We start from the raw sequence: 24,743 nt of genomic DNA on the forward strand, positions 1-24,743 counted from the left end.
CCCACTTTTGTCTTCCTTTGTTTAAATTTAACTTTCCCTTCTTTTTTCTTCTTTCCTTTTTTTTTAAAAAAAAATGTGTTTGCTAAATTGATGGACCAGGGAATTTCTGCACATCTAGCATAGCTGGATGTCAGCAAGGCATTTGATAAAATCTCTCCTGAGATCCCAAAGGGCAAGACAGGGAAAATGTGGGCCGAATGACAAGCCAGGGAATGGGGTTTAAGGGGGATTGAATTTCAGAACACACAAGGCAGTGTCAACCTGGAGGGAAGTCTCCAGTGGCTTGCCTCAGGGCTCTGAATTCAGTCTTGTGTCTGACAACATTTTTCCTAATGACTGGGATTAGGTTCTGGACATCTCACCAAATTTTTACATAACTTAAAACCAGACCGGACAACAAATATACTGGATGACAAAGCAAGGCCCCAAATGACTTCCACAGACTAGGAAGGTGTTTCTCAAAGTATATCTGCATATCACCTATATAAGAATCATCTGATTTATATCAGACGATGTAAGGTTAATCATCTGGCCCCGGCCTGTGTGACTCAGTTGGTTGGGCATCCTTCTATGTATCAAAAGGTTGCTGGTTCAATTTCTGGTCAGGGCATATGCCTGGGCTCATTACCTGGTGGGGGGCATGCAGGAGGCAGAAGATCAATGTTGCACTCTTGTGCTCTCACATAAATGTTTCTCTTTTCTCCCTTCCTTTTTCTCGAAAACTCAATAAACTATGTTTAAAATAAATAAAGAAAAATAAAATAAATCATTTGGTTTAAAATGCAGATGCCTAGCCCACACCAGATCTGCTGACTCATGGCAACTACCATCACCTGAAACAGTAGATCCTGACCTGTAATTTCATGTGACTGTGAACATCCTTTCTGATGCATACATGAAAAAGCCCTTCAAATGCTTGCTACTTCAAGATTAGCAAAACTGGAAGGGGAAAGGAATCTCTAGAAAGTTTGGGTTTTGTTTTTTAATTCAAAAAAAACAAAAAAAAACAAGGAGTTTATTTTAAAATGATTTCAAGCTGGAGGCTGATAGGCATCTAAGTGGTGGCATAAGAATTAAATCTAAATTACACTCAGGTAGAAAAGAGAAATGTTCCAGTTCAACCCTTAGGGGGTCCTTCTTGTGAGACAGGACCCTCATGCTCTCCCCTCAGTAAATGAAAGCTTTTGTTCCAGGTGCTTTCCTAGGAGTAAGCACCTCAGCAGGTAAATTCCATTAGCTTTGTCACTTTAATAACAACCAGATTTACCAAAGGAAAATGGAAGAAAATATTGAACAAAGGACAATGTAAATATTGCTTGTTCCTGAAAAGGACATTCCAACTTATCCCCATGCCTGTTATTTTTATATTTTAAATAACAACTCTGAAATCCACTTTTAAAGGCCACTTTAAGACTCATGCAACTTTCAAACTTGAGCAAATTAAAAATACATGTGAAGCCATGTCTTTTTACTATTAAATACTGGAAGTCGATATTAAAATCTGAAATCAAAGGAAAACCCAGGTCTTGCCCCTTAACATATGCCTGCTGTCTCCTACTATAATGTGCAATTGATTTGAGCCCAAAAGTTCAATTTTCTCCTTGATATTCTGCCATTTTATGAGATTTGGCCCACTGAAAGTAACTAATACTGCAATGAAGACGCCACAAAACCTCATGAAGCAAAAATCCTACTGAATGAACACAAATGGAGGAAAAGACAGCATCTCATGTTTCCTTTGTTCTCTTTTAAACTCCTTGTACAATCATCTCAGAATGAATGTTCAATGTTTCAAAAATATTTCCCTTTAAGAAAAAAAATGGAATGGGGTACTTAAAAGAGAGATTAATCCATAAATTTCCCAGACTGTTACTGGAATTTGCTGGTAAAAAGCACAATTTTAAAATGGAAAAAAAAAATCATCAATTAATAACTTTTCAGCTAGCTGCCTATCTTCTTGAACAAAAATATATGAGTTTACTTCTTGAGAGTCAGATCAAAGATGCTTTAAAAAATTAACATCTTTCTTTTATTACTAAAGGGTAGATAAAGCAAGATGTGGCTTTATTCTTGATACTCACCTCCTGGATTTATGATAACATAAAAGAAATGCCAGTCCCTAAGATCCCATCTTCTCTTTTAACATCGGGGTAATTGAATCATGTTGCATCCCATATGGCTATTGTCTATGCTTATAAAAAAAACACACCACAGCCGAAAACGGTTTGGCTCAGTGGATAGAGCGTCAGCCTGCGGACTGAAAGGTCCCAGGTTCGATTCCGGTCAAGGGCATGTAACTTGGTTGCGGGCACATCCCCAGTAGGAGGTGTGCAAGAGGCAGCTGATCGATGTTTCTCTCTCATCGATGTTTCTGACTATCTATCCTTCTTCCTTCCTCTCTGTAAAAAAATCAATAAAATATATTTAAAAAAAAAAAAAAACACACCACAAAAACAGGAGACAGAAAACATACTGGTGGTGGCCAGGTGCTCGGGAGGAAGGGAGATGGGTAGGAGGTTCAGAACCAGATAGAGGTGATACTTGTACAATACTGTGAATGCCCTAACTGCCCTAAAGTGAACTCTGAAAATGGTTACTTTTATATTATGGGTCCTTCATCTCAATAAAATAAAAACAGGGAAAGTCCATGGTTTCCCTAAGGATATCATCCCATCAACAGCTGACAGACAGAGAGAGGTCAATGGGATTCTAAGGGCATTGAGTGGGAGTCTATATTCTAGCACCCACTCATGGAAATGTGATCTCACCTTTCTCAGCCTGTAAAAGAAATGTAGCTGCTAAGCAAAAAATCAAAGTATCACCAATAGGTTACCTCTCAAAAAGAGCTGGTCTGAAGGGATCTGGGTTTTGCCTCAGCTCTCTGAAGAGCTAAATTATGCTATCTGTGTACTCTTATCCCTGACGTGTGGATAATTATACCTCTTAGGGTGGCTGAGAAGGTCATGTGGGCAACACCTCACATGAGGGACCACAGTCAACATCGTTTATTTTGGGGTCTTCAAAAAAGAAGAAACAGCCCAGCTGGTATGGCTCACTGGTTAAGCATCAACCTATGAACCAGGAAGTCATAGTTCCATTCCCAGTCAGGGCACATGCCTGGGTTGTGGACTCCATCCCCAGTATGGGGAGTGCAGAGGCAGCCAATCAATGATTCTCTCTCATCACTGATGTTTATATATCTATCTCTCCCTCTCCCTTCCTTTCTGAAATCAATAAAAAATGTATTTTTTTAAAAAAGAAGAAACAGCTTTGTAAACTACAGTTGAACAACCAACCAGACAGCCAAGTCTGGCTGGAAGAGGATGGAGGGTGCATGCAGAACCCATTAAGGACCACAAACCCTGAGGGCCACAGAGCAAGTTGAATATTTACATACCAGGTCCAAACTGTCCACTCCAGGTATGAGCAAGAGACACGGTGTCAAAAATTAACCACAAATGGGAATTGTGAAGATAAGAGACACTCTATGTGACTAACAGGTGCATTCTCATTAGTTTTCAAAATAGACCTTTCCCACACATAATCCCTGTTATTAAATTTAACAACAATTATCTTCACAACAGAACCTACCTTAACATTTTGTTCCTAGCTTCCTTTAACATACACCTTCTCCCCTCCCCCAAACACACACACAAGAATCTGATACAAGATACCATTCCAACCCAAAAACATCATCAAAAAAGAGCACAGTCCATTTTGTCCCTCATGGTTACTGCCTCCAAATGTTCTTCCAGTTAATGATCTCACCAGCACATTTAAGCTGCCCTCTAACCTCACCTAACCTCACAGCCCCATTCTGGGACATCAGTCTTCTAAGAACTGGTCTGATTCCTAATTGACCTTCTTCCTTCCATATATGGTTAGAACTAAGAAGTCCATATTCTTCTACTCCAAAGACCCTATTCTGGCCATTTTAGTAATTCCAAAAGAATGACAAACAAAATACAAACCCTATTGAAAGTCTGAGTTTTTTCTAATACTTAGTATGTTTTTAATTGCATCTGTGAAGGTTCTGGTTCTGAAAATGAACAGATGAGGAAGTCCAAGCCAAGGGCTGACCCACAAACCTTTTTTTTTCATTTGTTCATAAGAGCCTCCCAGCTGTCAGAAAATGAACTGTCCCAGTTCCAAATTTCAGGTTTTATTCTAATCTACAGTCCTGCAAAGTGATTTTGGAAGAAGCAAAGACAGAATAACCTGCCTGGGTCTGAGTTACCACCAAACAGCCTTGGAACAACCTAGAATGTACAAAAGAGATGATTTTCTGTTCACGAGGACTGTTTTTCTGGCCCATCAACCAGAGTAACTCTATCAAAAGTAGTGTATGTTACCTGACAGAAGCAAAAAATGAAGTCATGGCTTGGTAAAGGCAGACATGTTTGATAACTGAATGCTTTTTATGTCTCAAATTTGCATGTCTGACTGTATAGAGGCAGGTGCTACTGAGCACAAGTAATGCCCATTACACTCCTTTTGGAATGAGAAAGGCTAAAATAAATACATAAGGAATACAGACATGGTGCTCTATGCTGCATATACAATAACTCATTTAGTATCTAATACAAAACTGGTTGTGGAGCAAGCTTAAAACTATGCTCTCCAAGGAGAAAGATGGTTTCCTACTTAAGATGGAATAAAGGAGAAGCTAGAGTCTTTTTAAAGGAAAGTTTTGCCTGCAGAAAGCATATGGATGGAAGGGAGAGTGATAAGGCCAAAGACCTAACTTAGAAAAACACTAAAGTACTTTTCTAAAAAAATACCAAACAAGGACCATGCATATAAAATAGAAATTGAGGGACTTGAGAATGAGATATTAAAAAACTCTTTAAGAGAGTGGTAAAATCCGAGGTCTTTGGCACAGTAGAAATGATATAGAATGTCTTATATAATTGCTGCCTAAAATAAATCCAAAGTTCTAACCTGGGTATGAGAGGCAGCAGCTGCCCAAGGGAGGTGGGGGTACAGAGGGACTTGGTTAGCTAAGTTCCCAATAATAGGTTTATGGGGCCTTACTGAAAGATAGAGAGGAGAGAAGACAAAAGAATTATGTTGACGATAAAGGCCTCCAGATAAAAGAAATATAAAGTGTCACTCCAAGAATTGACCAAGTGAGCATTAAATACATTATAAGATTAGAACAAGCCAGGTGACAAGAAAGCTTGGGGAATCTGAGATGACTGCATTTGTGAGAAAGTGATGGTTAGGTTTGTAGACACTTTCTTGGCTCTGTTAGGGCAGGGAGAAAGAAGCCATAAATATAAGCTAAAAACCCTACTGGGGTCAATAAAATGGACTGAAAATTATTGAAAAGTCAAATGTTTTCTTCAATGTAAGTTATTAACATTACTTTTGTCACTACCTTAAATGGCTGGTGAAAAAATAAGCCACTGTAAATATGGGAATATTTACAGTTAAGCTCTTCATAGATCATCCATGTCTCAGTGTTCTTGGTCTACACATACATTATTCAAAGTTTTGAACCACAAAAGAGCAAAGAAGGTACTAGAACAAATCCCCAGCATGTCCAGAGGTGAAGCTGATGGGCAAAAACATCTCTCTATCTAATTCTCCCTTGGAAAAGGAATGTGACAGAGACACAGGGCTGCTGTCAGATATATATGCACAGGCAGCCCTTCCTTCTCTTCCTTTCTTTGCAAAATTACCTACTGAGCAGTAATCATATGCAGAGCTCTGACCTGCCATGACACAGGACACAATGGTGCGTTAGAACTAAATCCTGCCTTCAAGGAACTTACCATCAAGCAGAGGTAATAAGACAAATACACAACTGATGCTGAAATATGATGAAGTGTGGCCACTGGCTGTGAATTCAGCTGGGCCTGTATATCCGAACCTTGGGCATGCTCATCAATTCCAACCAAACTAGCTGATCTCACAGCACTAGGTGGAAAGACTCTTTGACAGTATGGCGATCAGTTAGAAAAGTTTTATCACTTGGTCTCTGGGCAGCTGAGCAGAATCTTAATGCACACAGATTATAGAACACTTAGTCTAAATGTGATTTAAAATAACTGGACAACAGTTTTTATTTCATTTCCTAGGGACACGTGCAGCACTGTTGAATATTATTTTTTAAGTATTCTGTCAAAACATTTAAGTTCAACCATCGGCAATAACTCCTGTCCCTGGTTGAGTGTTGCTGGAAGAAAAAATGTAATCAATCTTTGAAGACAGATTGTTCAAATTGTTAATCATAAAAATTACACATTCATAAACACAAGAAGAGACAATGATATGTTGGAAAGATGAAGTATTTGGACAAGTCACCAAACCTTCCTGTGTCTCATTCTTCTTACTTGTAGAGTTGAAAGAGGGTAGATAACTCACAGATTACCTATAACAATAAAATGACAAATGAAGCCCTGTCCAGTGTTGCTCACTGGTGAGAGTGTCAGCCCAAGCACTGATGGGTCACAGGTTCAATTCCTCGTCAAGGGCATGTACTTGGGTTGCAGGTTTGATCCCATAGCCCCTGGGGTGCACTGGGGAGGCAACTAATCATGTGTCTCATTTACACAATGACTGACTCTTTTTCTCTCCCTCCCCACCCTCCCTTCCTTCCACTCAATGGAAAAAAATACCCATGGGTGAGGATTAACAAAAAAGACAAATGCAGCAATACTATCAAACTTTTTACCAATATACTGTTATATATTGTCTATGTTGCTATATGCAATTATGTACAGATGATGGTCATAAACATTTGTTCCTACACATGAGTTCTTGATGGGTTTCACTCATTTCTTCATATTCATATACGTACAGGATGCACAGTTTGAAATTTGTACCTCAATATTCTGAAGCTTTGAAGCTACTTCCAATTGAAAGTCATCTTCTTAATATCTACTTAGGGAATTGACAATGTATTTATTGCCTGGACATGATCATTACCTTCCAATAAAAATGACTCATTAAATAAAAAGCAATTTTCACCTGTGAGCTCTTAGGATATATTTGCTTACTTATAGCCTCTTGCTCAATATTTTCTGTATTTCTCAGTACAATATTTAAGGTTCATATGACTGTTCAAGATTTCCCAAATCAGAGCAACTCAAAAACACTAAAAGACAAAAAACAATAACAACAAACACCCAAGGGAAGAAAAACACACTCATTACCTAAAGTGAGACATTCTAGGATCCATTTAAGGGCGACAGAGGACATCTGATCTTTATTCAACTTCTGGTTAGAAGTCAAAACACAGCAGGTTTGCTGTTTCCAACATCTTCATTAATAATCCCATGCACCTACTAGGAAATATTCCCCTGCAAGAGAGAGTAATCTTGAGAGTGACAAGCCATCTACACAAACCTGGGTATGGAGCTCTTCATGTTAAGTGAGCATTGGAGGCCCCCAGAATGATTAATTATTTGCCTGCGAGCCAACTGCACATTCCTGTTCCCCACATGGGTTGCTTTCCCACTGCAGCTCTGTCTGCCTGAAACTAGAACTGGTATCAGACAAAGCAGACAATTTAATTTTACCAAAGAGCTGGAAATTTCACTTTACAAGCTGGAGAAACTGCATTGGTTTGATCAGAACAAAAGAATGCAGAGCCTCTTTCCCACCTAACCCTAGCTAAAATACGTGGTCTAATCCCAGCTGAGAATTGTCAACGCTCCAGTATACACCCAGGGAAGCTGGAATAACAGGAACATCACTTTGTACAACAGGCACTGCCAGGAGTCACAGGGGAGGGATCGTGTTTTTCCTAGCTCCCTAATATTTTATATTAACAACTAGAGGCCCGGTACACAAAATCCGTGGACTGGGGGGGGGGGGGTCCCCTCAGCCTGGCTTGCACCCTCTCGCAGTCTGGGACCCCTTAGGGGATGTCCGCCTGCCAGCTTAGGCCCGATCCCTACCACCATGCCAAGGGGGGTTAGGGGGGTGCTGCTCAACCAGAAGCTGGGCTCGCTGTTCCTTAGTGCTGGCCCCGCCCCCTGCCCACTGGTGGGGGGGGGGGGCAGATCCAGGGCCGGGCCAGCTGGGGGAGGGGTTGTGGGAGGTTGAGGCGCCAAGGTCGCGCCCCATCCTGCCTTGCCTCTGCGGAGGCACTGGGACCATGCAGCCCCCTCTCATGCCTCCTCTGTGGCTGCCTCTGCGGAAGGGGGGACAATGGGACTGCCATGGCTGGCCTGGTGGTACAGGCTCGTTGACCCCACCCCCTGCCCACTGATTGTGCCGGAATGTTGTTCCAGAAGGTCGTTCCACTGTCCAGACTAATTAGCATATTAGCTCTTTATTATATAGGATAATACTGATTCTTGGTTTAATGTCTGGTGTCTTAATGTTGGTTTTATTTGTCTTTCCCAAAACAACATAATAATTACAGAACAGAAAACCACTTTGGGAAAAGGAATGTTTGCATATGCTCATGATTTAACTTAAAGAGTTCTGCGACTAAAATCTGAGGGCTTGTGATTAACAAAATGTGCTTTCATCTATGCTTCAAATGTTATGCGGGATGTTTTCAGGTCAGTAAAGAACAGAATGTGAAATACTAAGTAGCAAAATAGCTTAAAGGGTAGGACCACTAAAAAACTTCATTAAGTGCACCACCGTCAACTCAGGCATCAGCCATTCTAGTCAAGGGTGATACCTGCTTACAGCCAAGTCAGTAACTCATCTCAGTAATAAACAGTTAATTACGACCTGAGGCATTTTTAAAAAAGCATGTTTTGAATCATCAAGACATCTCGGAGCAAAACAGTGCCCATGCTTACATGTCCTGGGTTCAAAGCTCAGGTGTACCAATGGCCATGGAATCTGTGGAAAAGCCACTTCATCTCAAGAAGTCTCATCTTCCTACATGATACTGGTGATGGTGCTGACGACGCAGACAATGACAATGAGGATACAGTGACAAGAAATGAAGATGGGACAGTAAGTTCAATAGACAAAACTCTCACAAAATCCTCAACTCTAGGCCCTCTGCATTTCTAGCCCATACATTTGTACTCACACATTTGATAAAATAGTACTGTGTCAGATGCTCCTAAGAATGGAGAGGTACAATGATGTGACTTTGCTCACATCGGTCACAGCTGACATTGCTTCCCTCGTAGTAAGTACTAAGCTACAGGGTCCAAAGAAACAGGAATCATACCACCTTGACCAATAAGAGCCTTTATAAAATGTGTTGTTTTGTGTAGTTGAGTTTTCTAAAAAAGTAGTTGAGCATCTGCCCAGGTTGGCATCACAATTTTATGGGTCATATTTCCTTTGTTTTGATGAAAAATATTTCCCCAATACACTGCAAGTCTTTGCCCAGGTCAGTTTGCACAATCAACATCCACTCATCCCAACCTGCTCCACTACCTCCCAGGCCTCAACTATTCACCAGCTTCCTAACAGGAGCTCTTGCTGCTACAACAGAAAAAGGAGCTTCCCCCCCACAGCTGATGGGAGACAGTGTAATGAATGAACAATGGCCAGACTGTACATTAACCACAAGGTCCTGGTTTCCACACCAGTTGCCCAGGCACAGCAATACAATCCAGAAGAGCTGGGAAGTTAATGTCCTGGGTGGCAGATCTCACCCATAAAGGATCAAAAATGGGAAAGAGTTAAGAGGAAAATTGCTTGCCCTCCTCTTCAAATCCAGGCCTAATTCAGCCTCCCCAGAGACATTAGTGACTGAGAAAAACGTTGAAGCTATGAGCAATTTGATAACACTCCACTTTATGTTTGCCTCCCTTCTTTCCAATCTGGCTTCCTTTTTCCCCTCACTCTTGCTCTGCTGGAATCTGCAGCCTTAATAAAACATTAACATGTATTGTAACTTTTGCCTCAGGCTCTGTCTTCCAGGGAACGAGAGCCTCTACAAGTGGTGGGAGTTTTCATTATAACGATCAGCTACTACACTGTGTGGTGATGAAGTGATGGGCTCCCTATAGGTTCTGGCCTTAAGGAGATACTTAGGGCTAGTTATCCAGAGAGTGTCTGAAGAGTAGTGACTAGAGCTCAGACTCTGGTGCTGGACTGATTCATTCAAATTGCAGCTCTACCACAAGCTGTGAAACCTTGGACCCGCCATGTAAAATCAAGATTTTGTTTCCTCATCAGTGAGATGTGGATAATAAGTACCTACCTCATAGAATCCTCGTGAAAAGCAAAAGAGTTAATACTTTTTAATGCCTGACACATAATAATCATGCAATGGGGGGTAGCTATTAATTAATCTTGCTGCCTAGTTAACAGTTATTTCCAACTGATGTTAGTATATCTACCTATAGACATATCTCTGCTTTGAGATTTCTAAAATTCTTTTCAAGGCTATTTAGAAGACTCCCCGACAGCAATTTTTGCTTACATCCTGGTTCTTGAGCTCATCCTACCAAATTATCAAGTTCTCAATTAACTTATTACTACACATTTTTTAATCATGCTCTGTGACTGTGGAATATAGAATTCTGACTTAGTATCAACACCCTTGATTGAAACACAGAAATTTAGGGACCATAAAGGGAACTCTCACCTAGTACGATTCTGAGTTTTGCTTTCTAGGATAAAACTACCCGACAGACCAAAAAAGGACTACACCTGTACTTTCAGCAACTAGAACAATGCTTTATGAAATTTGTATCCATAACTTAACTACTATTTTCATTTTAAGGCTCATTCAGTTTAACCATGTAGCAAATATTCCTTTAGAAATATCCTCATGGTGTGAGAAATCTATAACTCCAGCCAGGTTTGGGGAAAGATGGGCAATATCATGTACAAGGGCAGGGCATCCATATACTTAAGACTAACTTACTCTCCATCACCATGCTTCATTCAGGATCTCAGGGCCTCATACTGGTTCAAGTATGATATGATATCCCAAGTATATAATTCCATATGGAAGCTGACTGAAAGTCAATGTTTATTTTTAGTAACCACAGGGTTTTAACAAAGGTAGTCAATGAAATCAGAAACATTCTACCAATGCCAGCATCCCAAGGATATTAAAATTACTGATTGTAAGATGTGATACTGATATGTACATTATAATAGTAATAAATTAGATTATCTATAATAAAGTTTGATAGTGATATGGAAATTATGGTTCCGTGAAACCCGTGTGATTTATGGGAAAAACCCCGAGTCATGTTTTAGGATACAGATGATGAGTCTAAGGGAAAGAACTCTGTGACCATTATTAAGACACCTCTCAAAGGCCCTCTGTATTTGCTTCCCGATCCAGGTGTATTCATGCTAGTGACCTGCCAAGTAGGTGTCATCAAAAAGAGTGGGCCCACTGAACAACGTCATCCTCTCACCAGCCATCTGCTCTGAAAGGACAGAGCTCATGACTTTATTTCTTGAATTTACAGATTTTCTCACACTTCCGGTACAGTTGGCAACAGAATTTCCAGGACATCTCCTTGGAGACACCTGGGGGCCAGATCCACTCACATGTAACCTTGAATTTATGTCCTTTGCACAGGTTTGTCTGCTGGTTTAATAATATATGAGAGTGACAGAAACCTTAAATCTGGTCTAGGTGTTACAGATTTTCAAATCAGGACCAGTCTTTGTGGCCTGGCCCAGCAGTCACTCTTCTGTGATGATCTTGAAGACTTGACTTCTTTCGAAAAGTGTTCATGTGCTGACACTGCTAGGCAGATGCAGATTTAACAGGAAGTGTCAAAGTTGAAGCTTTTAATCCCTATGGAGGACCCTGGCAATAGATCTAATGGTTAAACACTTTTGCAAAAGTAGCATATTTTAGCAACAGTAACTTAAAACTTTTTTTCCTTTTTCCCCTCCAATGACATTTCGCATCATCAGGTAGAGTGGCTGCAGGCATTTGGGCCATCTGTTCAAGGGAGAATTGAGTTGAGGATACATTTAGTTTAAAGTTAGTGGCATATGTTTACGTGGTTCACCATCAATTCCATGAATAGTCAAATTGTTGTTAAGTCATCCCAATGTAGAAATGGATTCCAAAAACACTCCTACTACATACTACACTGAGACACATACCACTATACCATGGAAACGAAGGACTAGTACTTGTGTCACCATAGGAACGCCTCCTGTGATGACCAGCGCTGGAGTTGCAATGGTAGGGGAGGAGAGAGTAGGCTCAGAATGTACAGAGCCAGAAGCTGGTCTGAGGAAAATGCCCCAATCGTTGTAAACTTGTGACTGGAAAATTTGGTTCTTGCCTACAGAGTCCAAATGAAAGTTCTCTATTGGAATTCAGCATACAAATAATAAATGTGCCATAATTTTTTTATTTTGTTCATTAGATTCTCTTAAATAAGAATTAAAGAGAATTTGTTGATTAAATGCCTGACATACCTCTCTAATACTTTTTCCTGCACAGCCCTGTAGCAGTATTAACAGTAAATATATTTGTTATAGCTTATATAAGATATTGGATAGAGGTTTTTTTTAATGACACCAATATAGAAAATTTAGTTACATTATCAATAACAAGTTGCGACGAGAGAATAACATTTCTAAACTACCAATAGTAAAATACAAATTTCAATCAACAACACTGCAGGAAAACAAAATAATCTTTCTGTACTTTCTATTTTTAAATTTTATTTTTCTGTGTTTTTTGGTTAATCCTCACCCAAGAATACTTTTTCCCATTGCTATTCAGAAAGAGTAGAAAGGAGGGAGGGAGGGAGGGAGACTTTAATAGAATCAGGAGAAGAAAAACCTATAAAAATGGTAGAAGCTCTATTTTATATATTTTGTGGTAAAGCACAACGCCTTTATGTTTTTACCACAGTATCTTGTGTGTGTGTGTGTGCGTGTGTGTGTGTGTGTGTGTGTACCTCAAATTTTTAGCTTAATTCCTTCAACTTTGATTCACTTTTTGACCCAAGACATTTCATATTCAATGTTTTTCTAACTCACTATTATTCTCACCAGCATACTGCTTTCTAAAAGCAACTAGAATATTACCTATGTTATGCAAATGAAAATCTGTGAGTTTAATCACAAAGACTGGCCTTAGAGGAGCCACTAAATCCTCCCATGTCCAATGGGAAAATCTGGAGAGCCCTATTATATTCAATAATTCATAGACCGGTACCCAGAATTTAATATAAATTGAATTGAATGCTATACACAACTCTGTGTAGATTCTGTCTGTTGATAAGATGTGCTTTCATAAAAAATGGCAAGCTAAAAATACAGACTACAGCCCATTTTAATTTTCATTTCATTTTCTTTTCAATGAGACATTGTGAATGTAGTGGCACCACAGAAATATTTATTGAGCTCTATAATTCTTCCAAATGTAATGACAAATAAAAGTATCTTCAAAACACTTGCAAAAAATATTTTCAGAAGACTGAAATGAGATGCGAGCTATCCAGAGTCAACATATTTATCCCACACCTTCTAAAGAACCACTAATATGTGAAGTAATCAGTTGGTAGATTTTGTACCCTCTGCTTATTAGACCCCTGAATTTCATTCTCGTTAACCGAAGAAATAAAAACAATCCAGTTTCACTTGGCACTGAAGAAATAACGGCCATGACGTGAAGGGCCAGGTAAACCATTAAAAGTTTCCATTACATTCATAAAAGAAAGCCCAATTTCAGAGAAAAGACCACAGGAGTTTCCAGCTTGTTGGTTTGCCACCCTATTTGAATTTCCTCTTTATGGTGGTCATTATTTTTATCACTTACTAGTTACACAGGGACAATAGCAGCTCACTTACAACATGATGCAGACATAATTACAGATTTGAACCATCAGTCCTCTATTAAAACCTAAATTGCCTTCAGCCAACAGTTAAGGAAAGGTCAAGAAGAAGGCACCTGCTGAAAGAGTAATAAAAACATGCTGTTCATTACTTTCCAGAAGCTTCTAATCCTTTATCCCACCTGGCTTACATGATAACCACTAAGTTCATCTGAATGTTGTGGAATGTTCAAGGCTCTGCTGGGACACATTATTTTTCTCTCAAATAATTATGTTCAAAAAGTCTAGACCTTAGGTTAAAAATCCAGATCCAAGAAATGTTTCTCATGTCAGTTGACCATAACTTCATTTCTCTCCTTTGCTTGCTCTGGTCCTAAGGGCAAAATTTAAGGGTAAGTGTGGGACAAACTTCATTGAATCTCTTTTGACTTAGATGGGTAGAAGTAAGAATATCATCTCAAACAAAGAATGAGGATGGGGAATGCATTTACTCTGGGATTGTCATGAATTGCACCAAAGCCACCAAATAACACCTGCTTTACTTGTCAAGGAGACGTTAATAAGCAAGTTGGAGGAAAAGAAGCTGGAAAGATGAACAATCACCATAAGATAAAATATGACTTCCAGTGCCTCTGAACAGAAGGAAAAGGATGCTTATTATTATTATATTATGCAAGATCATGTTACTATGGGAATTACCCAACACTTTCAATGTCTGGGCTGGGACTAAAGGTTCCTGCTATGACGAAAAGCTCCTCATATTTCTAATTCACATTTTCCCTTCCTTGTTTTTCATTCACTCACTCTTAACTAGCTGATGACTACAGACTACAGACCGAGAATTAGACTCAGCACTGGCACCCAGAAACCAGGGCTTCAGTTAAACTAACTAAATAAAAGCTGCTCAGTTTTACGTCTGAATTTCTCCCTGGCCACCAGTTGAAATGAATCTTCTCTCTGTAGCAGATCAAAGCACTGCATCTCAACATTTGGGAGCCTGAGAGATCCTGATACCACACCATCCATCCAGTTGCTCCACCTTTTCCTGTGTCTGGTGGATCAGAATCTTCAGCAAAGCATTTTCTTTTCAAGGTAGAAAAGATGGGGAACGCATAAACTAGGTGGGGAAACAAAGCCCTCTGCTCTGGTTCACCTTCTTTCTTTGTGAAATGAAAGTACTAAATAAGTCTTCTTCTGTTGTTTCTCCAGGTCTCCAGTGGAATGTGCTAACTAACACACAGAGCAGCATCATAGAGATTGGAATTAGCAGGAATTGCTAGACCACATCAGCTTTAGAAATGCTTTTAAACTTAAAACTTGTTTTAGGATATTTACATAAGAAACGTATTTTATCAGTCAGGGTCCTGTCAGAAAACAGATGGTACACTCAGACTGGGTAATTGAGAAGCATTGAACAAATAGACTGTTTACAAAGGTGTGGGCAGGGTGTAGAAAAAAAGTAATCATAATTAAAAAACAGATGCTGTGCTCCAAGAGTTGATAACAGTAGGGAGCTCTTTCTACCCATCAATAGAGGGGTGCAGCCAGTCCACAGTAACCAGTGTGGAATGAGTCAAAGGGAGAAATAACCTGAACGAACTCTCTTTCATCCTCTCCATGTTCCCACCGGCAGAACCAACAGATGTCAGGGAGCAAAGGAGCCCACAGGCCGAGGAGCTCAGGCTCCTGGACATGAAGCAGAAAGGAGGGTGGAAAGTGAATCTGGGGTGGCAAATGGGAGAAAGCTAGCACAGATACTAAACACAACCATACAGTTACCGTTATTGTTGAAATAGTCTGTACACAAAAGAAGTCTTTAGTTTTACAGTGCTTAATGACTGTGAGAAACTTATTACAGGTGTCTATTTGAACCAAAGTGCACATTAGACTTAAGCCTCTGCTGATTCTATCAAAACATTGGCAATAAAGAAAGCATTCTAGGCTCACATAAGCTGGGGAAATGCTGGCTAGAACCTCAATATAAAGAAAGGTCAATATGAGTGCATGTTTTTCCTTTTAAAATACCAGATGTGTAAAAATAAGAACACAACTGTCCCTACCTTATGGGACAATTGAATGAGACCATCTGTATAAAGCATTTGCACAGAACTTGTCACTGTTAACTACTGCTGCCACTGCCACCAGCATCATCACCTGCAGCTGCATTCTGACCTCTCAGACAGACTGGGAAACTCCCTGCTCTGCAAGGCCCAGGCATTCCACCTGTATGTGTCTCTAGTGCTTGGTCCAGAGCCTTACACATAGGCAGCACCCATTAATTTTAGGTTATAAAGACCATAATGAGGGTTGTCGTAGGCTATGTCAGGCTATATTATTATTCAACTAGAGGCCCGGTGCACGAAATTCGTGCACGGGGGTGTGTGTCCTTCAGCCCAGCCTGCACCCTCTCCAATCTGGGACCCCTCAAGGGATGTCCGACTGCCCGTTTAGTAGGATCGGGCCTAAACGGGCAGTCGGACATCCCTCTCAAAATCCAGGACTGCTGGCTCCCAACTGCTTGCCTGCCTGCCTTCCCGATTGCCCCTAACTGCTTCTGCCTGCCAGCCTGATCACCCCCTAACCACTCCCCTGCCAGCCTGATTGATGCCTAACTGCTCCCCTGCCAGCTTGATCGCCCCCAACTGCCCTCCCCTGCTGGCCTGATCGCCCACAACTGCCTTCCCTTGCAGGCCTGGTCACTCCCAACTGCCCTCCCCTGCTGGCCATCTTGTGGCAGCCATCTTGTGTCCACATGGGGGCAGGATCTTTGACCACATGGGGGCAGCCATCTTGTGTGTTGGAGTAATGGTCAATTTGCATATTACTCTTTTATTAGATAGGATAAGTATTCATTCCTCTTTCTCCCTCCCTCTGTAGAAATATTCTTCCCTGCCCCACCTCAACACTGAGCTTACCCCCCAGGACCTGCTCTGGCTAATAGGATGTAGGCCAGTTCTGAGCAGAGGCTTTAAGAAGCACTGCAGGTTTCAGCAGCCCTATTACATGTCTGACCTCCCTTTTGAGAACATCACATCCCAGATAGTTGTGCACACCTTCAGCCTTCATCCTGCAATGGGAAGACATGTGGAACATACACTCAATTCACAGCCTGCAACAGTGCTGCTTCAACTGTTCCCCAGTCTCAAGAGCAAGGAAAAAGTCTGTTCTGATAAGCCACTGAAATTTTGTGACTGTTTGTTATGCAGCCATCATGATACAGAAAAATGTGACCAATACATGTTTATAAAGGTTATTACGGCATGCTGGAGTGGAGAGTGACTAAAATGACATTTGGCGCCCATTTCTCTGGAGTTCCAATCCCAGCTCTGATAACTTCCAGGTGGACAAGTATCATTAAACTCGACCTTGCTGAACTACTATGACAATTATAAACAGTGTCCATAAAGCACCTAGCACAGTGCATGAAATATAATAGATACTTGATAAATGAAAAAATATATATAATTAGCAATAATGGATGGCAAAAATATCTTCCCAATTATAAATGATTAATGTCTTAAACTAGAAATTATTTATCACAATTAAGCATTTCTTTAATTTCAAGTAAATAAAATGGTGAAATCATTGCTTAAGTTTACAGCTTGCAAAAGAATCTAATAGAAAGTAACAGTTTAAAATAGACAATGTGTGCTTTCTAAGCCATCTAAAACCTAAACATTAAATAATATGAATTCCTGTTGTGTCAAAGAATAAGAATGCATTCTTCGTGAAAGAAACAATGATTACATTGAATCTTCCAGACTAGTAATTTAAATTGTGATCAAATCCACGGTGATTGGGCCCCACAGTTAATCCATTTATTGTGAATATTATTAAACATTTATTAAATGTCTGTGATTGGTAAAGAATTGCAAAGGTATGATTTTGTTCACTGAGTTCCAGAAACGTCGAGAACATAAAATTACTAAATAGATCAACTAATCCCAGCACATGCAGTTTCACAAAACAGGAGCATGCAATTACTGAGGCACAGAAATAGATTTCTGATCCACTGGGAAGGCATTTAGAAAACTATCATTGCTAATAAATAATAGAAGATGTATCTGGATTGTAACACTCGACTAATAAAGAAATTTATCTAAAATATGAGCTCAATTCCCTGTTTTCAAAAGAATAAGGAAAAGGACTCTACGGAAAAGACGTAACCTGGTAGACACTCTCTGAAGAGGCCAAGTAAATTTAGGGTAGTGTTTCCGAACCACACGCAAAGGGAATGCTTGGAGTGCTTGAATGAAGAATCCTGGGCGCCTAGCCCAGACCTACTGAATCAGAATCTTTGCGACTTGGCCCTGGGAATCTGCATTGTTAACAAACTCTGTAGCTGATTCATGTGCACTCCTAAATTTGAGAACCACTAGACAATGTGAGCTATTAAGTAAACTTTGGCAGCTGACTGAAAGGTTCTTGAAAGACAAAAATCCAAACAAGTTTAGGCCATTCTATGCCCAAGGGTCAAATGGAGACAACAGAGTCTGAACTTCAGTCTCAGTAACAGCTGCAGGGCTAAATAGCTGTTCACTCTGCCAGCAGCTCAAGCCATGATTTTTAACACTGGGAAACCAAGAGCTGATGGATCATTCAACAGTAGTGCAAACCCAACAGCACCATGGTGATGACTTCTCTTGTTGGGCGTACATTTGCCAAACTTCTTAGCCCTAGCATCTCCCTAACACAAGCCCAGGCAATCATTCCACATCAATGTCTTGGGCTCAGCTATTAAAATCTATAAGAGGTGAGGGGGGAGGAAGTAAGATGATTAAGAACATTATTATATGGAAATTCTAACCTTCGTTAAAACTTTAACATTAAGCCCAAACATTTTTTTCTATCATATAGAGAAACACATAGTTTTACTTTCTAAGAGAAGGAATCAAAATGAAAAGTGGAAAAGGACAATGCCACTATAGTTTTAAATATTAAAAAATCTTCTAGGAAAGTAAATCAGAAACATACGTAATGAATGCCCCCAAAAAGAGCACTGTATTAGGAGAGATCCATCTGTGTCCTCTTGTGGGCATGTGACCAGACATGACTCCCATAGCTTCTCTTTAACCCAAAGGAGTGAATGTTTCCAAGAACGAGCTTTTAAGTCATGCAGCAATGTCAAAATGTACAGGGCATTATTATCATCTGTGGAAAAGTGTATTTTATGTATTTTAGAATCTAACAGAACAAATGCAGAGCAGTGAGTTGTTTTCTCAACAGAGGCAAAGGACATCAAACTCCTGAAGTCAAGAATTATAAGGGAAGCTATATCATCAGAGGAAACGATACACACATTTTTCTGAAATGACACCCAAGATGAGAACAAAATAACATGGTACAAACGGGGGAAATCTAGGCCACTTTCACCAAATTGTTCCTGTTCTTCCCCGCATCGGGCTACACCAAGATGAAACTTCCTAATAAAACAGCTCAACGTGGCTTAATGTAGTCATCTAGCTAGCAGTAGTTAATGATTCAGTCCAACGCCTTCCTGCTGACCTACCTGCCTACATCCACCTGAGTCCCAAAGGTAAGCTTCTCTAAGAGGAAAGCCACACAAACAATGGGACTCTAAGGAAGATCTAGGTGATTAATGACGTGTGTCAGCAGCCAATGAGCCCAGGGTTTAAGGACTTTAAAATCTGCTTAACACTTTATTGTCTTACAGATTTTAGATCAATACCAAATTCTAATATGCGTAGGAACATGCAAGGAAGTCTATATTGGCTTTAGATGGCAGACAGCATAATATACTGCAGCACTCAGAGCTAAGTTTGAAACTTGGCTCCAGTTATATACCTTCTCTGAATGTCAGTTCAGGAGTTCATTATTAGTTCTACTCATGGGGCTATTGGGAGAAATAAATAAGACACGATTATAAAGCCCTTCAAACATTTTACTGCCCACTATAAGTATTCAAAGAAATCATTAGTAGTAGTAGTAATAAAGTATTAGCACAGAGTAGACACTCAGTAAAGATTACTTCCCAGCCTTGCTCATTTTGTACGTCAAAGGTGAAAATATATTCCAAATCATATAGCAAGTTATATATAATAAAATAGAGTAGGTGGCTGAATCAGAACCCAATTTTCTTGACATTTACCTTTTCCTTTATTATAGCTATGAAGACAAATTTTATCAATTAACACCAGCCATAATCAGAGCCCATGTATATACAAAAATTACAGTTTAAATTTGTGAAGGTACACATGTTGTAACTCCTATCCAATATTTCATAGAATGCATCAAATCCTTTTTCTGGTGTGATTGATGTACAGTTAGTATCCCTATAATGGACCTTCCCACTCCCTGTTTTAATTATCATCATCATTACTGGGAACAAAGCGCCCTGTGAGTGTTATTGAAAATGATTTAATATAGAAACGTGTGTCCTGAAGACTGTAAAGTGCTAATATTAACCACTTACACAAGAATAAAGAAGACACAGCCCTGTCTTGAGATGTCTGCAATCCAAAGTAGACTAGAAAAATGCACAGTGCTAATCAAGGAACATATACATATATGTACATGCCCAGGCACATGTACACTTAAAGGACACATAATAAGAATAACAAAAAATAGAAGAATATAAGAATATCTGTATGTATGACGGAGGATAAGTAAATAGGTAGGGGACAATAATAATATTGGGTAAATTTTGCCCCATATTTTAAAATATAAAAAAATAATTCTTAAAAATAAAATCTTCAAATAAATTTATTTACTAAATAAAATCCACAACATGCCTGCTCTAGTCTATCACGAAAACATCTGTAAAAGCAGGTCTCCATATGTTAATGGAGCATACACGGTGCAAATGCTGTTGTTCAAGGGGCCAGATGTGCCCGTGAAACATGAAGACCAAGCTACTGATATCACTTCAGCAAAGCATTATTGTAAAGGGAAAGATTAGTACACAAGATCCATTTGAAAATCTATTTCACACTTCTAATGTAAAGCCAATTCAAATGTAATTTACTTTGTCAAGGCCCTTAATTTAGTGAAAGTCAAAAGTGCAATCAACAAAGGTGAAAATTACTTATGCTTATCAAAAGATAATCTAGAAATAGTGCTAACTAAGAACAAAAACAAGGACATCTCTACTGACAATAATGACCATTACTGTATAAGCAGGTCTTATAAACCAACACATTCTAAGAAAAAGCTTTTACTGTGTCACCTCCACACCAATTACAACCTCATTTGTCATTCTCTTTTTGTGTGTGAGAATATCCATTTACTTTTCCATTGTTGACCATTTGTGAGAGGCAAAACTACACTTCCGACACAAAATATTAAACTTACCACTTTCGTCATCTATATTGAACCTTCCAAGACCACTGCCATCCCTGATGGAGTACTGGATCTCTCCATCCCTCCCAGAGTCCTCATCTCGGGCAGTCACCTGCAGCACACTTGCTCCAATACGTGAGTTTTCTTTTACAGATCCAACAACAGCAAAGTCTGGGAAATAGGGGGTATGGAGGTTTTCATTGACATCCACCACCTCCACCTCAACAAAGGAAACCGATGACAGAGAGACAGGCCGCCCTTTGTCTTTAGCCCGAACCGTGAGATTGTAGAACTGCTGCTTTTCATAATCCAGCTCTTTGCTCAAGCGAATGGCGCCACTTGCTTTATCGATTTCAAATCTCCCATTATAGTCATTGACCAAAGAATAGCGCACTTGACCCCCCAGTCCAAGATCTGGATCGTGGGTCTCCAGCCAAGCGATGACAGTGCCCACGGGGAGATCTTCAAGAACCTTCACGCTATAGCTGCTGGGAATGAAGGCTGGGGAGCAGTCGTTGACATCATCCAAAAACACCTTAAGAGTGACAAAGGAAAAGAGCTGCTGGCCACTTTCTGCCTTGTCTCTGGCTTCTATTTTTAATGAGTAATTTGCTTTGGATTCCCGGTCTAATTGATCAGCTACATAAACGATTCCAGTTGAGCTGTTGATGGCAAATTGCTGTGTGTCTGTCAAGACTGAGTAAGTCACTTCACCGTTAGAACCCAGGTCTTTGTCTCTGGCTTCCACTTGTATAATCTCAGTGCCAATACTTGAACTTTCAAGAATGTTAACTGTGTAACTGTCTTGAAGAAAAATTGGGCTATTGTCATTAGCATCCTCCACATTGATGGTCAGCAACCTCCATGAAGATTTCTGTGGATTTCCTAAGTCATAGATGGTGATATTAAGGAGATAGAGGTCTGTGTGCTCTCGATCCATGGGCATAAGGACTTTAAGTTGCCCAGTCTCCATATCAATATTAAAGCAACTATCTGTATTGCCATCAGATATTGTAAATAGCACCTTCCCATTGAAGCCAGAGTCGGCATCATAGGCTTTAATCTTCAGGATGTTAGCACCAACTGGCAGATTCTCCTTCACAGCCACATCAGAGGGAAATGACTTGTCAAAATGTGGTCCTTGCCTATTAATTGAATGAAAATCAAAAAATCCATCCTCCAGATTCAGTTTCCCATTTGCTTTTGCCTTAATGAGTAGTTTCTCTGCCAGCTTTTGAGCCACACGAGTTTCTCTGCAACTGAAGCTCTTTGAAGACACCTTCCCATGTAGGACTGAAATGTTTACAGACATTGGGTCCGCAAAATTCTCTCCATCGGTCGCTGTAATCCTGAGGGCAAACTGACCATTTTTAATGCCAGAATTCATCAGTGACTTTTTAAGCTGTAAAACACCAGAGTCGGGGTTTAAATAAAAGAAACCAAGTTCATTTCCAGAGATGATTTTGTACTTTACAAGTTCAAGTTCATCAATATCGATAGCTGAGACAGCTGTGATGTGACCCCCAACTGGGAAATCATATGAAAGAACTCCCTGGCAAGCCACTTTCTCAAAGAGAGGGGTGTTGTCATTGACGTTTCCTATTTGAATAGTCACATTTACCTCACTTTCATGGCGGTATGGGGAACCCCAGTCAGAGGCTCTGACTATGAACCTGTAAGTTTCTGGAGAGGATTCAAAATCCAGCTCTTCAGTTGTGCTAATAACCCCTGTAAACTGGTTAATGGCAAATGGCAACATATTCAGGCTGGCAATACTGTAGGTGATGTACCCATTTTCTCCTTTATCCTTATCAGAAGCTGAAACCATCAGAACGCTTGTTCCCACTGGAACACTTTCATTCACAAAAGCATCATACAGTGGTTGCTGAAATTCTGGGGTGTGGTCGTTCGCGTCTTCTATGCCGATGGTGACTTGTGCTTTTAAATCCCCTTCCTTGTTGGTCACCACCAGTTTATAAACCTCCTTCTTAATGGTATTCAGCGGCTGTGCTGTGACAATTAGACCTGACCGAGGATTAATTTTGAAGTACTGTGCATCCTCCCCGGCAGACAATTTGTATTCCACATCCAGCGGTTCGGGACTTAATTTTACTATAGCAACCACAACACCAGGAGGGGAAAATTCACTAATGCTCACATCGTACATTTCTTTTTCAAATCTAATTGGGACTGTGTCTCTGCTGGGGTTGGCAATGTGGACTATCTTTATGGCAGAGAATTTCTGAGGCGAACCCTTGTCTTTTGCTTGAAGAGTGAGATTGCAGCCATAGGGAAAGCTCTCCCAGTCGACCTGTTTTCTCTCCTTAATCTTATATTCGTGTATCCACTTTCCTTCCTTAGCCAGGAAGAACTGATCTAAAGGATCGCCAGCCACAATGGAAACAGACTCAATCTCTCCATTGGCCCCCTCATCTAGGTCATCAACTGTCACCACCGCATATGTTGGCTCTTTGTCCAGTGAGAAAGGAACATGAGTGACTACGTGGAGAGTTGGGGCGTGTTCATTTATTCGTTCAATGTGAACATAAAGCTTTGCAGTACTGCTCACTCCGTTGTTTCCATAGAGTTTCATCCCTCGGTCCACAGCCAAAATTTCCAGATCATACCTGTTCTTTTCATCATAATTTAATCGTCCGCTTAAAGAGATGACACCACTCGTGGGGTGAACTGAAAAGAGATCAACTTTGTTTTTAAAGTAGTAGTAGAATTCCCCATTGGAACCAATATCCGCGTCTGTTGCTGTCACCTGGGCGACACTAGTCCTTAGAGGTGTGCTTTCTGCTATTGTAACAGAGTATGTGGTGGGTGAAAACAAAGGTCTAAGATCATTCATATCTAAAACCTGGATATTCACTTTGGTCCATGCTTCCAAATCCTCCCCTCTGACAGAACCTTTTATTATCAATAAATAATTGTCCTGAATCTCCCTATTCAATATGGCAGAATTCCCACCTTTAGTTCTTATTCTGAGAAAACAGAAATCTGCAATGATGACTTCCTCTGCTTTGAAAAAGCCTTCCTCATCTCCAGATACTATTCTGTATTTGATATCCCAGGACAGATCAATTAAGGTGATGCCCATTCTACTCTGACTGTTGATGTAGGTCCTTGCTGCTGAGTTCTCATATACTGTAGCATTGTAAACGGAATGTGTGAAGTGGAAGCCCAGGGGCCCGGTCCCCGGCAGCCCCTGCGAGACAGTGGCCAAGAGCTTGAGAAGCAGGAGGATGAGGCAAGAAGGAGGAGGCCGTGTACCCACACAGTATCCCATAGTTATATCCATCACATCATACTTCCATCCTGGAGGGGGGAAAAAGAGAGAGAGAAAAAATAAGTTAACTTAGAGGAAAGTGGGAGAAGACCTAGGAAATAACTGTTATGAAACAGTGCTATTAATACTTTTATTATAAAACCTTTTTACCATATGTAATGAACATATCATAGAAATGTACACTTGAAACTGATAGTATCCTATTAACCAATGGCACCCCAATAAATTTAATTTAAAAATTCTTTTTACTAAAACATAAATACAATAAAAAAGTAGAAACCTTTCTACTACACAATGACAAGAATTCAAACTCACTAGGATTTAATCTCAACTTGTTTGATTTTTTAAAAAATTGACACTTATACACTACTGATGGAATAATTCCTTTGTGAAAGATTTCTTGCATTCTGAAGGCCAATTAAGAAATATATACTGGAAGAATTAAAAAT

The 24,743-nt window shown here is 40.0% G+C and overlaps 1 protein-coding gene across 3 annotated transcripts in view; it reads right to left on the reverse strand.

Annotated features, from left to right (window-relative positions):
• Positions 1–24,321, reverse strand: part of FAT3 (FAT atypical cadherin 3) — a gene marked incomplete at its 5' end in the record, with an annotated part of 523,102 nt that extends 498,781 nt beyond the window's left edge. The window contains one exon of one of the 3 annotated variants that reach the window (XM_080642977.1): positions 21,015–24,321. In XM_080642977.1, the coding sequence (XP_080499103.1) occupies positions 21,015–24,306 (3,292 nt within the window). The remainder of the gene's footprint in view (positions 1–21,014) is intronic. The other 2 variants (XM_080642978.1, XM_080642976.1) reach the window with 2 other exon arrangements.
• Between the last annotated feature and the right edge of the window lie 422 nt (positions 24,322–24,743).

Source organism: Plecotus auritus, assembly GCF_963455305.1.
Source record: "Plecotus auritus genome assembly, chromosome: 9".
Taxonomy (NCBI): domain Eukaryota; kingdom Metazoa; phylum Chordata; class Mammalia; order Chiroptera; family Vespertilionidae; genus Plecotus; species Plecotus auritus.